A 16,306-nucleotide genomic window follows, 5' to 3' on the forward strand; every position below is an offset into this window, starting at 1 on the left:
GCTATAAAACGTATTCACCCCCTTGGACTTTTCCACTATATTATTGTGATAAAATGAAGTCAGAATGGATTTAATAAATTTTTGCAACTGATCAATACAAAAGTGTGTAATGTCAAGGTGTATAAAAAACACTAACCTGTAGTTGTTGTGATGTCCTGAGGCAGATAGACTAGATTTGTTGATTTAGAGGACTGATCACAAATGGGTAAGGAATTCACCTGCAGACTTGACCATGGCCCCTGAAGTACCATTGACCATGGTCAACATAGCGACCATGCTTAGTGCCGCTAAGCTTCGGGTTATGCAATCCTCTTCTCTTTGAGAAAGGCATCGTTGAAGATATGTTTGATAATGTGCAAACTACATCACTTCAAACACAAGTGTATTCAGCCTCTGGTACTTGTGTCTACACCATTATGCTTACCTTGCTTTTGTAGCTCAACAGACTTGGTTTTGGGTTTAACAGAATGTTCGTACTTCAAGGAACGTCTTTCAGTCACAGCTCAACTTCTCAGATCGCTTTATCATTTACTTTTCAAGTCACAAGGTTAGAAATCTTGTGGGAATCAATAAAGCCTTCTCAGTCTCCCTAATCTAGTTTACAGGCCTTAGGTCAAGCCTCAGACACTGAAATTAAATCCTGTGGTGGAATTGCCAATCTCCCTGTGAGACTTCCGACATAGGGTTCCGACAAGGCAGATTACCGAGAGGGCACTGATTATGCCGCATCTCAAATAAAACCACTTGCTATCCACAAAAACATCTGGCAACTCCAACCTAATCATGTATTTTCTAAGAAAATAATTATTCATCACTGTGTGATATGACTGACTGAGATAATTGACTCCGGATGTACTGTGGAGATTTTATTTTTCCCCTACCCAAAGCAAGGAAGAATATAAAATTTAAATTATAGTGAAATGTCTTCACCATAGTGAAATGTATTCACCATAGTGACAAGTCTTTGCCATGGTGAAATGTCTTAACCATAGTGAAATGTCTTCATTGTAGTGAAAGTTCTTCACCATAGTGAAAGGTTGTAGTGAAATGTATTCACCATAGTGACAAGTCTTTGCCATAGTGAAATGTCTTAACCATAGTGAAATGTCTTCATTGTAGTGAAAGTTCTTCACCATAGTGAAAGGTTGTAGTGAAATGTGTTCACCATTGTGACAGGTCTTCACTATAGTGAAATATATTCACTATAGGGACATTTCTTCATAGGTGACTGAAATCACTGTAATCAGTTGTTAGTTGAGGTCCTGTTACTGATGATCACTCAATTAGGATGTTTTCTCTGTTAAGTCTCAAGAGTCTTGTCTGAGGCATTCGAGTTCTTGCAGCTGTGTAATATAACCAACTGAGAGTTATAATTAACCTCCGATGTACCTTGGAGATGTTGTCTTTGCTCAACCAGGGCAATGAAGAAAATCCAGATTTGGCTGTGGCTATCAAAGTGTCTCGAAATGTTTCAAACAGGTAAATTTAAAGCCCCCTGTTGCTGAAAATGACAGCAGACAAAGCAGTGTCAGTGGTTCTTCACAGAGACAGACTAGAATTCTTAATATATGGTGCAGCTTGATGTGTCAGGGCTGCTTGTTGAGGTATGCCTGTCACTTGTAGTCTTTTCACTCTTCACTATTGTTTGCCCATTACTGAATGCAGCATCTTGGATCCCCTACAAATAATTACCTACCCTCTGGTTTTTCTATTTCCTATATACCTTCCCGCCAAACAAAGGCAAATTCCGTAATGCCTTACCAATCAGAATTAAATAAAAACAATTTCTCCCTGATATCCAATTTGTGATAAAGGCTCTCCCTACCGCCTCAGTGAATGCTAAGATGTTTTCCAATGCAGTCCTGGTTTTTTCACGCTGCTAAGCAACCACGTAGTCTCTCCATACCTTAATCGAGCTCACAGGTGCCCAAGCTCCCCACAGGGAGCTCTACGAGTCAAGGTAGCCATATTCGATTACTTACTCCTCAAACCTCCGGGCCAGTTGCACCAGCCTCCATGGGCCAATCCGCTAGCAGGATTTCAACCACTTTAACGCTGTGCCATTAAGAGAGAGTGGTATCGGTGCATTCCTACAGTTCATATAATTAAATGTGCAATAAGTAAATGGCCTGGGCTCTGAATAGGAGAGGGAGGGAGGGAAGAACTGAGTTAGGCGAAAGTCTGATGATTACAGGTATTTAGGGTGGTTGTAAAGGAGTTGATGCTGATTGCAGGTGTCCATGTAGTTGTGCTTTCCCAAGACCATGTTGTTCATATACATTATCTACAACCCAATTTCCCAAGAAGTTGGGACGCTAAGTAGAATAGAAATAAAAGCAGAATGCAGTGATGTGCAAATCATTTAACCCCCATATTCAATAGAAAATAGTACAAAGACAACATATTAAATGTTGAAACTGAGAAATGGTATTTGCCTACTTTGAATTTGATGTCAGCAACGCGTTTCAAAAAAGCTGGGACAGGGGCAACGAAAGGCTGGAAAGGTTGTGTAATGCTCAAAAACAATCTGCGGTGGAACATCTCACAACTAATTATGTTAATTGGCAACCGATCAGTAACATGATTGGCTATAAAAAGAGCATCCCAGAGAGTAGGAGTCTTTCAGAAGTAAAGATGGGGAGGGGTTCACCACTTCGTGATAGACCAGGTGGGCAAATAGTGCAACATTTTAAGAATAATGTTTCTCAACGTAAAATCTACGTGGAGCTCAAAAGCCATGCATCAATGATGGTATGGGAGCGCAATAGTACACATGGCATGGATGACTTGCCATGGATGAATGCACCATTAATGCTGAGCAATATATACAAGTTATGGAGCAACAAATGAAAGAGTCCAGGTGCTAAAAGAGTCTAGGTGCTATACTGGCCTGCCTGCAGTCCAGACCTGTCACCCACTGAAAACATTTGGCGCGTTATGAAACAAAAAATAAAACAAAAGAGACCCTGAATTTGGAAGCATATAGTTAACTTCATTCAAATGTTAACGCAATCCCACATTGCATATGCTTTTATTTATTTTTTCCTTCATTATTTCAGTCAATATGAAAATTAAAACCCAATCATGTGATTAACTTTTTTGGAAACGGGTTTGAAAAACCATCATTAAAAAAGTGCTTTGTTTGAGATTGTTTGGGGTTGCAGTTTTCAGAAATCCAGGGTTGGAATATTCCCATAACATGGCAGAATAAGCCTGCATTTCTCAAACCAAAAAAAGTAGGCCTGTTGAGATTGTGTTACATTAGAATTAGTGTTATCTGGATTTAAGAAATTTGTTGTTAGTTGCTGAGCAGATGTAGGCCTAATGAAAGTAAGTTAATGAAATGTGGCTCTGTTTATATAGTACCTTCACATTTTAATATGATTTATTTTGCTCTCAACTGGTTATTTGTACCTTTCATAAGGTAATTTCCTTCCTATTCCTGACCAGATGGTATCACTGGCTATGTTTGAGAGTCTTTCCCCTATGTGATAAGCTGTATTGTTTACTCCTATGGCAATCCCATAATAGCTTTTTATTTTTATTTTGACCCTTTCCGTTTTCTGTCAATGTACCACAATGAATACAAATGTTGTCCGTACAAACTCTAAACGCTGGTTTCAGTTAGCTTAATAGCACAAAAAACATGACATTGTGGGGCATTTTAAGCCTTTGTCTCCCCATTGCAGTGGTCAGAAATCACTTGACAGGTGATTATCAACCGAAGATTTCTCAATTCACTGACGAATACATAAGATTATACTGAGAAGTTGTGTAATAGTGAGGTGCCTGATACGATTTAAAGGGGAATTTCACCATAGGTAATCTGTTGCACTAATTGCTAATGTTTGCAATGATACATTTGTGTCACAAAAACACATCTCCTCTGAATAAGAGAATATGAATTTCACAGTAGAATCTGGAAGTATCTACTTCCTCTTGATTTTTCTGTTTATGAAATTTCAGTTCCTGCATTCGTATTTTCTTAATTCATGTTGCTTAGCCTAGTCTGGTTTTAACAGTTGTGGTTCAATATCACCAGTGAGTTCACTGAGGTAACGAAGTACCTCAATGACCTCAGTCTTCTCGAGGAGCCGTTGTGGTGCTAAAAGTTAGCTTTTATCCTCAGCGATCTGCCGAGAACAATAGCAAAGTAACCAAAAAACGACGTACACGCTCCTTCTAACCAATCTATTGTCTGATTAACCAAATGTTATCCCTGTTACAAAAGTGAATGGTTTTGTTGCGGTCTCATGCACTCCATTGATTTTGACAGACCTGTAGATCCCTTGATCCCTTGTCAGTCCTTGGGCTGTATTTGTTGGGCCGTTCTTTCCTACGTTATGTAGATGGCCAGTGTTCTGGACATATATTGATGAAATGTCAGTTATTGTGTGAGATGTTGTCACACCTTACTAACACAAAACTGTACCTCAGACGTTCACTGATCTTGTGTAGGTGTGTTTTGGCGCTTTTCCACTGCATGGTACCGGCTCGAATCGGTTCTACATGCCTCACCTTTTTTGCTTCTTCACTGGCCAAAAGTTAGGATAGTACCTGGTACCAGATACGTTTTTTGCCATGAAGAGCAACTGTCTTACTCAGTGAGTGACTGACTGACTGCACCTTGATAAATAGCTTAATGGTGAGAGAAGCGGACCTGCTAACTAAAGGTCCTGAGTTTGTATCTCCTTGCAAGCGAAGCGAATTACGCATTATGAATAATTTTGTGTAGACTAACATTTTGCTGGCTAAAATCTCCAGTAACTGCATTATAGTTAGCCTGACATAAAACAGTTTACGGTTATATTGTGACTGTTTCTGGTGGATTTTCAAAGTGCGTATCCGTGCATGTGTTTTGGGTCAGGATAGACAAACACATTTGCTGGCTTAACATACAGTAGTTACATTATAGTAAGCCTTAACTGAAACTGTATATGGTTATATTGTGACTGTTTCTGGCATGGAAAAAGTTCATTTTCAGTCTCACTCGAAATTGCTCAGTTCTTATGATTATTCCTAGGAAGTTAGTAAATACCGGTAAAGCTTATTACTGGCTAAAACAACGTTAAAACAGCCAGTGGCAAACACCATACATAGACGCTATTTGTGGTGGAGGTAGACTTAGTAAGAAACGTTCAATGTCATTCATGAATGACCAATTAACTGTTAAAACGGCCAGTGGCAAAAGAGGATTTGTTCAGGATGGACACGAGGCTATACTGACACCCGACAACTGTACAGCTTCGTGGCGTAGTGGTTAACGACACCTCGAGAGGGCAATACATTCTATTGTGTGCCGGCTGAACTAGGCTTGCCTGGTGTCTTGTTACTATCTGCTCCGTCGAGATTCCAAGCGAGCTGAGGCGATACCAAAAGGTGACATGAAGACCCAGAAGACTTCTGATTGGACAAGAGTGCACTGGCTTTGAAATCAAGTCATTATACCGAAAAGAGACCCGCAAGATGTGCCGTTTTTGTAGCCTACAAAAAGGACCTAGTCTTTTTCCTCCTAACTGGCATACATTGCATTGGTCGAAGTAGTGAAGTCAAGCCAAACAGTAGCAGCCTACCAAGCTTTCTAACAATTTCTGCAGTTTGCAAAGTATTAAGAGCAAAGTTACTGCTCACGCGTGCTTCCTCGCTACTACCATTATGAACGCTGCCTTGTGTACAGTAGGCTACTACCATTATAAACGCTGCCTTGTGTACAGTAGGCTACTACCGTTATAAATGCTGCCTTGTGTACAGTAGGCTACTACCATTATAAACGCTGCCTTGTGTACAGTAGGCTACTACCGTTATAAATGCTGCCTTGTGTACAGTAGGCTACTACCATTATATTGTAATAATGTAATAATCATTTTGATTGTTTGAATGGTGTAAATGATTACAACTTCATTTTTTTCTGTGTGATTTGTTGAATTGGGTGAACTTAGCTGAACTTTCCAGGGGTTGTATTTACTTTTTCCCACTACTGTACATCTTGTGAAAGGCTGAGAAATTCACACAGAGATGAATGTCAAAGGTACCATTAGGCCTCTAACAACTCTTACAAACAACATGGAGTTCACACAGGAAGAAAAGAAGAGATGGTACAGTATGAGCTAACTTGGGACTTGGATAATATTCCTGTGTGGAGGTTGAATGATTACGCTAGACATATTGCCGTTTTTTGTTTCTAACAAATATTTCTCAACAAAAAATCAATGTTACCATAATTGATTTTGTGTTTCAGTTGTAAAAATATCAAACAGAATGTAATTTGAATGCAATCCATTTGTAATTTAGGAATGACGGGATTGGTCATGGTCCTGAATACTTTTGCACAGTATACCCAATCAGCTTGTTGTGTTCCATTCTGTAGCTGACACAGTCCTGCCGGTAAAAATTATCTGAAGTGCATTTTAAATGTCCTACAGTTATGTGATTTGACGATCAGTTACTAAGATACGCATTTACATAGATTACTGTCATGATATCGTTAAAGCAGGACCCCAGCGAAGACTTGAAGGACAAATAAGGGATTTAATGGTGGAACAGAGGCGGTTAAAATCAAAACAAGAAAACGGTAGAAAAACAGGCAGGCAAAAGCACAGAGTGGTGGCAGGGACGGACATAAACCGAGCATAAAACACAATGACTGACTAAGGGCTAACAGCAGATGGCAAACTATATAGGGAGCTAACGAGAACTAAATGACAAACAGGTGAAAACAATCGGGAACAAAAGGGACGGGGCACGTTTAGAAACCAAACAAAACCGGCTACGCTACATCCTGACTAATGACGTTGAAAACCAACCTGGCCAAGGACAGACGTCATATCAGTGAGTCAGACCTGGTCAGACCTGGCCAGACCTGGGTCTAAATCCATTGCCCATAGAGAGTTGGCTGCTGACCAAAGCCGGGTCTTGCCGTGGATTTTGTTCTGAGCTTCCCCAGTTCCTTCTCCCTGAGGTAGGATAACGCCAACAGCAATGCACTCTCCTTTCAGTGGCCTCCAGTCCCTATCATTTTCTGTGCCCTTGTGGAAGGTGGTATTGACGAGGCTTTGATCATGCTGTTGTGAAATGAGGTGTTGAATCCTTTGGGGCGCGCAGCTCGTTTGGGTGTTTCCTTTGAACTGAACAGTCGTGTGTGCGCTTGTGCAAGCACACACACACACACACACACACACACACACACACACACACACACACACAACGGCTCCCTGTTCGATCAGTAAATGTGAGGTCTGGATTGTTCAGTCATCCACTACCAGTGTACTGTGGAAAGGGCCTGGGCCTCCAGTGTTGTTTGTGAGGTATTTATGAAGACGTGGGTTTGTTTATTGTACATTTGAAATTAGTTTGAAAAGGAAATATAGCAGATTGAATAGGAAATATACTCATTGACCAGGTTAGAAAAAATGATTTTTAATTGAAATAGTAATTGTGTCCTTCAAACTTTGCTTTCGTCAAAGAATCCTCCATTTGCAGCCATTATGGCCTTGTCAATTTGTTTGGGTAATCTAAAAAGATTTCACCACATTATTCCTGATGCACCTCCCACAAATTGGATTGTCTTGATGTTCTTATGTCCATCTTGAGCTTTTCTTTTTTTGGTCAGTCAGCTTTTTCTTTACAACTCTCCCTGGAAGGCCAGCATCCCGGAGTTGCCTCTTCACTGTTGATATTGAGACTGGTGTTTTGTTGGTACTATTTAATGAAGCTGCAAGTGAGATGTGAGGCGTCTGTTTCTCAATCCAGACACACTAATGTATTTTTCCTCTTGCTCAGTTGTGCACAGAGGCTTCCCACAGTTTTTGCTGTCCTGTGAAGGGTGTAGTACTTCAGTTTCTTGGCAATTTCTCACAAGGAATAACCTTCATTTCTCAGAGCAAGTATATACTGATGAGTTTTAGAAGAGTTATTTGTTTCTGGCCATTTTGAGCCTGTACTCAAACCCACAATTGTTCCAGATACTCAATTAGTCTAAAGAGGGACAGTTTTATTGCTTCTTTAAACAGCACAACAGTTTTCAGCTGTGGAAATAATATTGCAAATTACTTTTCTAATGATCCATTAGCCGTTTAAAATGATAAACTTGGATTAGCAAACACAACACATCATTGGAACACAGGACTGATGGTTTCTGATAATGGGCCTTTGTACGCCTATATAGACATTCCATTAAAAACTAGCCATTTCCAGCTACAATAGTCATTTACACCATTAACAATGTCTACACTGTTATTTTAACGCACAAAATATGTGCTTTTCTTTCGAAAAACAAGGGAAGTGATCTGAAAGCTTTAAACTGTAGTGTATGTGTTTTCATAGGGAAACAGACGTCTAGTTACAAAGTCTGAGAGAACTGTGCTTCTTACCCTCCAGTTACTGTCCACTCAAAATTCACCGCTCACCTTCCACTGACTCACAGTAGCAAATATAAATTGGAGAGTACATTTTCGTCAGGCCTAATTTAATTTCTGGATTTTCTGGACTATAGATAGAAGGCATTCTGTGCATGTTTGGGATTCTCTAATTTACACACACAGTCTCTGCTCCTCTCGCTTGGCAGCCCAGTGAACATTTTACTCCGGTGATTTTCACCGATTATTGGCGGCTGTTTAAGTTAAAGCTGAAAAATAATTTGATCTCATAATGTGATCATTAAAGGTTATTATTGAAGTTTTCCCCATGTAATGTCCATGCTGGGTCTGTATGAAAGGTACTGTTGATTTGAATAATACAGCGTGGACAAAGTGTGGATGATGTTATCCAACTATCCTGTCTTGTCTGAATCAAAGCACAGATTGCCTAATGGAACACACTGTTGAGCTTTGAGTTTATGAGTCCAGAATATCTGGTTTCCAGTAAATCCTGTCTCGCAGCCTTTGCCTTCGTTGCCCTCTGTCCCCTTCCATTATTTGAGTTGCACCGTTTTACTCATGCCCTGAGAGAATGATTCACCCTTGCACAACAGTCTAGTTTGAGGAGAGAGTTATTACTAGGGATCTTTCTCCATTGTCTTTCTATTTCGATTAGCTAACAGCACCACATAGTAGCGCTCGCAAACCATTAACCTTTTTTTTTTTCTTATTTTCTCTCAGGTGATGTTGGCGGCATCCTATTGGTCCTTGCTGGCGCCGGCCATCGACATGGCGGAGGATTCAGGGAAGTATGGCTCGTTTGCGTTCATCCCGGTAGCGGTGGGCTTCACCCTGGGCGCAGCCTTCGTCTTCCTGGCTGACCTGATGATGCCCGCTCTGGTGAGTCCTGATGCATCTTGGGGATCAATGAACCTCCGTGACACATACCACTCTGTAAAACAGTCACCTAAAAGGCTGGGGTCAACACATTGTTTGGGCATTTACCACACGTAAGGGCAATCAACCAACCAACCAATCGGTCTGTCCCATTTAATTCACATGGACGTTTTCTGTCTGGTGGAAATTAGGTATTAGCGGAGCTATCTGGACATGATGGGGGTAGAGAGAAAGGAATTGGGTTGGAGACCCACTAATAAGCCCCACTTTGCTGCTGTCGTCATTCTTGCCAGAAGATAGTGGTTTAAAACCCATTAGGTGTAATCGCAGCTATTATAGGTTTTCCGCTTCACTGAGTCATAACCTCCTGCTTGTACTGTACATGGCAGCAGGTGCCTCCTCCTCTCCTCTCCTCTCCTCTCCATCCCTTCCTCCTCTCCACTGGTTTCCAGAGTGACGACAGTGGAGGAGCGGAGCAGTGTGGAACCAGGGTGAGACGCGGGGGTCTTGGCACGGGGGCAGGGTGCCCCCCCTGGAGAGTGTCAGTAGGCTGTTTGGACAGCTGCTGGTGTCACTTTTATTGGCCACTGGGCAAACACCGGACCCTGAATGGGAGTTGGGGAGCACAGCAAGGGAGGCAGTGCCAGCCTAGCAGGTCCCAACCCCCCCAACCTTGTGATAAACGCTGCGTTGTTCCCGGAAATCTGAGTATCTGCATCTATGTCTTTCTTTCGCTCCCCTATCAACGCTACCGTTTCCCCGGCCTGCTCTTTTGTGTGCCAGCAGCGTCTCTAGGGTGAGGGAAAACAAACGTCAGGAGGTTGGGTGACGGCGGGCCAAGCTGTTGCACTATTAAGTGTCATAGGGCCAGCCACTGTATCTCTGGATGTGGGTGCAGGCACTTTGTCAGGGTGAAGATCCTGACTGGTCCTGGCCAAACACTAGCAAAGCCTTCTGTCTTTTCCTCTGGTACCTTTCTTCAACATCTGCTTCCTCTTTGCCTTGATCCGGCTTCCAGAGCTCCCGATAATACCTCCCTCCAAAAATGTTGTGAATCTCTGCAGGCAGATGGGTTGACTGGATTTTGAATAGCTTTACAGTCTTATCACACCTGTGTATAAGACAGCAAATGTATGCATACTAATGACCGGACGACAACCACCAGAGGTGCCCAGGTTAATCAAAACCATGGCTCAGGATGTACTTAGATTTTGAGGACACAAGTCGTAATGCTCTGTGAGAACACTTATCAGGAATACCAACACTTTTTTGACTTTCTGAATTTAAACCGCCTGATTACTCTCTGATAACAACACTTAGAATTAGGTGCAGTATGCATGTGGAATCAGCCTGTAAAGGTTGCTCAGCCATTGTGTAGGCCCAGTGCTGAAACACTGACACCTTCAGGGTCAGGGGTGGATTCCTTCAATGTTTTAGCTGCAAAATGGTATGTCGAACTTCTCTCTCTAGCATGTGGTCAGTGTGGTCGTTCACATAATCAGACATCAGAAGAGCCGCTCCATTTGTTGCCACCCTTAAAGATCAGCTTCAAAGGGTTGTTCCGTGTTCGTATGCGCTGCGTGTAATAGCCTGGAGAGTAACGGTGACCAAAATGTGGAAAAAGGTATCCCATCCCCAACTCTCTGTCCATCATAGACTCTGTTGTGATCTAAAGTGAAGGCAAAGGGCTCTACACCTGGATATTAAAATAATGTAGGAAGGTCTTTATTCTGCTTCATCGACCCACCACTTGACATCGTTCAGAACTGTGCCTCAGAAAATCACATTTATCTGCTAGTTTAGATTTTCATTCTTATTTCAACACGGGCTACACTGATTTGTTTTCACCACAGACTTATTTACAACACATTTCCCGTGGCTCGGCTGTCTGCCCACCTCTTGCCGAGCCTCGAGGGTGCGCCGGGTCCCAGCCACGACATCAGACCAATGAAGTGGGTTACTATGGCTTTCCAAAGTGAAAATGTGTGGCTACCTATAACATAATAGGACCATTGTTATGAGGCTTCGTAGTATATTCAGATTAATTCCGACAATTGGTGAAGATGTGTTTAGAGATGTTCCTTTGAAGCTGTCAAGTGAGTCGTTTCTTTTACTGAACCGCAAGTTAGCCAGCAATGAAAAAAATGACACTTTAGCTATTGTAAAAATGTATCACTTGTCCCAAATCACCCCATTGCTATTCCTCTGCACCTCCCCATCGCCTCTTCTGCTTTCCACTTTTGACTTTCCTTGTGCTTCCCAATGCGTACCGACACTCCCCCTCTAACTTGGTGTTTTGTCAGTGTAAGTGGTCATCTTGGGAACCCCTCAGAATAAGGATGGCTTTAAAAAGAGGAGAGGCTTATTAACCTCTCTTTCTCACACTGTCTCTTCATCAGATTTCCCCTGGTGCCAGGCTCAGTTCCCCCTTATCAGACTCATGGCTAGTAAAGATGCTAATTCGCCTTCTATGCACCCCCAACTTTCGAAGTTGCAGCTAGCTAAGACAATTAGTTACAGTACATTTTGTTCCCCCGTGGGGTCCAGGGACAATTGAACTATTGAACAAGACTCCACATTCAGAGTCTTGTTCTTTTAAAGATTTGTTCGGCATCTATTGATAATTGAGGTTCTCTATTACGACATTCCCGCATCAATTCCTACCTTACGGCTAAAATTGGCGCAATGGTCTGAATCTATTGTGAGACCCGTGTACGACCATTGTTTGGCATGAACTATTGAACATGCTGGACTAGCCAAGCCCTGTGACCTGACCTGAATTCATCAGCCTGTTGTAGCCCGGCAAGCAATGCTGACGCCTGTGTCCAGCCCTGAAGGACTTAATGAGTTCCCTGGTCGCCCAATCAGATGGCTTGGTAACACGGAGTGCCAGCAGAGGTGAAGGCAAGCCCACCTGTTTGTCTGTCTGTCTCAGGAACTCTTTCATACTGTAGCCTACAGGCATGTTGTGTAATCTTCTCATTTGTAAAGCCACGCGGACATGTTGGAACAAGATTTACTGTAGTGTACGGATGTGGCCTTGACACATAACCTAACACGCTCCCATCCTTCTTCTAGTGAGAGGGTGAGAATGAGAGAGGGTGAGAAAGAGAGAGGGGTGAGAAAGAGAGAGGGGTGAGAAAGAGAGAGGGGTGAGAAAGAGAGAGGATGAGAAAGAGAGAGAGGTGAGAAAGAGAGAGGGGTGAGAAAGAGAGAGGATGAGAAAGAGAGAGGGGTGAGAAAGAGAGAGGATGAGAAAGAGAGAGGGGTGAGGGTGTGATTGGGAGGTAGAGGGTAGAGCTCGACCGATGAAGGATTTTTAAGGCTGATGTCGATACAAATATTTGGTGATTTAAAAATTCCGATATATTGGGCGATATATAAAAAAATTCAGAAACGCGTAACTAAACGTAAACAGATTTCCCTAACATGAGTTATTTGTAGTTATTTGAGTCCTCACTAAAATAATATGATGATGCAGTTTAAAAATAAACTTGTTTTATTGTCACAACAGAACAGAGGAACATCAAAATATACCCCTGGTTGGTTGGTCCCTCTGACTCAAGTGAACGGCGTAACACTGCTGTGCATGGTAAAATGCAGGATGTGGAGGAGTCTGCTCTCCTGAGTTCCAGTGTCACCTCCTCCAGTGGTGCAGTGATGGCTCTTTTTTGTTCCATCATCCTCACCAACACATGTAGTGTAGAGTCCCACCTCGTCTGTATTGCCTGTATGATAGAATGCTTTTCTTGAGCTTTGCCAGAATGTCCACCACCGCTCTCTGGGAACTAAGGCCATCATTTATAACCAGGGGCAGTATTTGAGCACTGCAGCTCAGGTCTGGCATCTCAAGCATGACCCGCTCCTCATCAATTTCCCATTCCTCAAACATGGACAAAAATGTTTCTCCAATGTACTGTCCTGTGTGGGATTGTGACAAGGAATTAACATTCAAGACAAGTTGGACCTTTTCCCAATTCTTATCAATTAAATGAGGAGTCAGGCTCATGAGTGCTTCATTTGAACCTGTCCAACAGTCAGTGGTAAAAGAAATGCAGTTTTCTGCATTTTCAACTGACAGCAGTTTCTTTATTTTGCTTGTTTTTCAGTTTCTTTATTTTGCTCCTGTATAAATCTCATCCATCAATTTTGTGGTTTTCTCTAGCACTTGTTTTAGGGTTGGCTGTTGTTGGATCTTGAGGCTGTGCATCTTTTTGCGCCTTCTCGTAGATGTCTTTGTGTTTTGATTTAAGATGTGCCCACAAGTTGGATGTATTTTTTAATTTGAGGCTGCCAGATCCCTGGCTCACAGAGGCTGTGCAAATGTTGCATGTGACTGCACCTGATGGGCCTTTTGTGAAATACTCCCATACTTGACTTCGTCCACCACTTGCCATCTGTCCAAATATAAAGTAAACAAGCCAGGTGAGACATACTAAATAAAAACCAAATGATTGCTGCCACAGCCACAACTATTACTACTACTATTGACAGTAATAATTAAAAAAAATAAATGATGATGATATTGTTATTGTTATCATCATCATTTATATTATTATCATACAAGACAAAGGTCACTCCTATTGTTTTGTGTGTGTAATAGTTAGTCCCTATTGCCTTTTAGTTGCCTTATAATTACAATGTCAACTTGTTTATCCCTTTACCTGCACTCTTAATTCTATCCATCAAGCTACAACAAACCATTTTCAATCATCATTTGCTGCCTGCCTTCTAAAATCTACTAATTAGTGATGCACTAAATCCATTATGTGACTCGTTAATGCTGCGGCTGAACGGCAGTCAGCAACGCACACATGAGTCATTGGATACACGTGTAAAAGCCTACTTGTATGCACAAGCTATGTTTGATACTGTCTCTATGTCTAAATGTTCACTCCTCGCATGCCTAACTTACGTTTTACAATGCAGGGACTGTAACTACAGATATGCTAGTGATAAATACAGTAATCATTACTTTTCTCTCGGCAGAATGAGTTTGTTGTGGTTTCCAAGCTCATTAATGTTAGCGGTCTTGAGTTAAGAGAACTGATGGGTATGTTCTTTTAATTTTTATTCAAGCAATGTATGTCTCATGACAGTTGCCAACTTACCATGAACAGACTTCACCGATGATCTCAGTCGTGGATAACTCGTTCACTCTACCCGACTCTGGCTGGATCAGCTGGTTGTAGGGTTTGTGGCGTTCTAAACACGAGTGTTCCCAACAGGGTCGTTGTAGAGTGCCCTCTGGTGGACAAACTATGCAACGCCAACACTCATAACATGGTCAGTTTTTTAAAAATTATTTAAATATTCATTTATCGGCCATTATACATGCCGATACCGATAGTTTGGAAAATGCCTAATATCCGACAAATCGGTCGGGCTCTAGTAGAGAGTGAGGCGGAGAAGCAGAGAGTGAGGCGGAGAAGCAGAGAGTGAGGCGGAGAAGCAGAGAGTGAGGCGGAGAGGCAGAGAGTGAGGCGGAGAGACAGAGAGTGAGGCGGAGAGGCAGAGAGTGAGGCGGAGAGGCAGAGAGTGAGGCGGAGAGGCAGAGAGTGAGGCGGGGAGGCAAAGAGTGAGGCGGGGAGGCAGAGAGTGAGGCGGGGAGGCGGAGAGTGAGGTGGGGAGGCGGAGAGTGAGACGGGGAGGCAGATTGGGAAATGGAGAGGTAGCGAGTGAGAAAGAGAGAGGGGAGAGCTTTTAAGCCACAGTCCTTAAAGCAGAGCTCCCTGAAATTGCAGATGGTAGTGATGGTGTTGACTGTAACCGTGTCTAGACTGTTAGTGATTATAGTAGGGCCGACTGTATTATAGGCTTAGTGGTTGTTAACCTTTTCCACTCTAGGTTCTTTCGTAAAGAATAAAAACCTTTGATTCCAAGGAAAAACCTCTACTGAAATCTTTTCATCTTTCCTTGTCGCACTTCACTCCTAGGCCGTGCATTGTGAAACATACGTACGTGCGCACACGTGCACACACAACCTCATACCTGGAGTTCTTGCTGGCGAGAAGGGTTCAACGCAACAGTCTAGGAATTTCTTCTATCCTTCTCCACTCTCTCCTATCAGAGTGTTGTAATTGCCTCTGAAATACGTGGCGCTTTGTGTTCTCCTGTGAAGTATGCTCCCGCATGCCAGAGCATAAGACCTGTTGGGGCCGCGCAGGTCCTCTCCTCGCCCCGCGCCTTTCACTGTCTGGTTCATTATCCGATGACGTGGTGATTCATTCTTCTATCGACTATGTGATGTTTTCCCTTTGGAAGTGTCACGCCTCGATGTTCCCTGAGTGACAGTGATCCATGTCCATTGAGTGGTCTCGGATAGAACCCGCACAGTTCTCTGTCAGGATCTCATAGGGATGGACGGAGTGTGGAGGTTTGTGTGTCAGGACCCGGATCTATGCTTACTGGAGCACTACGGTTAATGGAAAAGGCATTGTGTGTCGGTCCAAAGTGATTTGCACTGATTTGAGTGTTGGAGAAAGCTGGCCATCAAACGCCTGTCCTGAATATTGAGGATTTTCATGAGCTAGAGACGCAGGAAGGGGGCGGCTTCATTAGTTTATCGATAATCCGCGAGGTGCTCTTTGATCACGGGATGAAAGGCTATCGAACAAAAAGAAGATTACACTCGAAAATATGCCAGAAAAGCCTTTCTGCAACCAAACTTCCAAATGTGAGGAACCTTCATTTGTCTACAAACAATGTGTAGCAAGAATACTAAAAGGAATCGGCATGGTTCGTCTTCTCTCTGACCTTTTACTGAATGTTTGTCTTTTGCTCCAGAAGCACAATCTCTGTCTCCTGTATCTTAATGTGTCTGCTTCTGAACATTCCCCTTCATGTTTCATTATATTTGATTGTATATATTTAAAATATTATATATATTATATTATATCAGACTGACAAGGATTCATTCTACCCACATTTTATCTGGGCAAAACAAGTTGTGTTTTAACAACCTGTGTAGCTAGAGCTGTGCTGCCACGTCATAGCATGAGTTGCTGAAAAACCACTGACATTTCCCTCCACATTTTTCCCTCAGACGTCTCTCC

General features: G+C 42.5%; 1 protein-coding gene across 3 annotated transcripts in view; it reads left to right on the forward strand.

Annotated features, from left to right (window-relative positions):
* Window positions 1-16,306, forward strand: part of LOC105006659 (zinc transporter ZIP11) — an 84,682-nt gene that overhangs the window by 8,584 nt on the left and 59,792 nt on the right. For all 3 annotated transcript variants that reach the window (XM_010865298.4, XM_010865306.4, XM_020046933.2), the window contains one exon: window positions 9,096-9,254. In XM_010865298.4, the coding sequence (XP_010863600.1) occupies window positions 9,096-9,254 (159 nt within the window). The remainder of the gene's footprint in view (window positions 1-9,095; window positions 9,255-16,306) is intronic.

Source organism: Esox lucius, chromosome 5 (genome assembly GCF_011004845.1).
Source record: "Esox lucius isolate fEsoLuc1 chromosome 5, fEsoLuc1.pri, whole genome shotgun sequence".
NCBI classification, from domain to species: domain Eukaryota; kingdom Metazoa; phylum Chordata; class Actinopteri; order Esociformes; family Esocidae; genus Esox; species Esox lucius.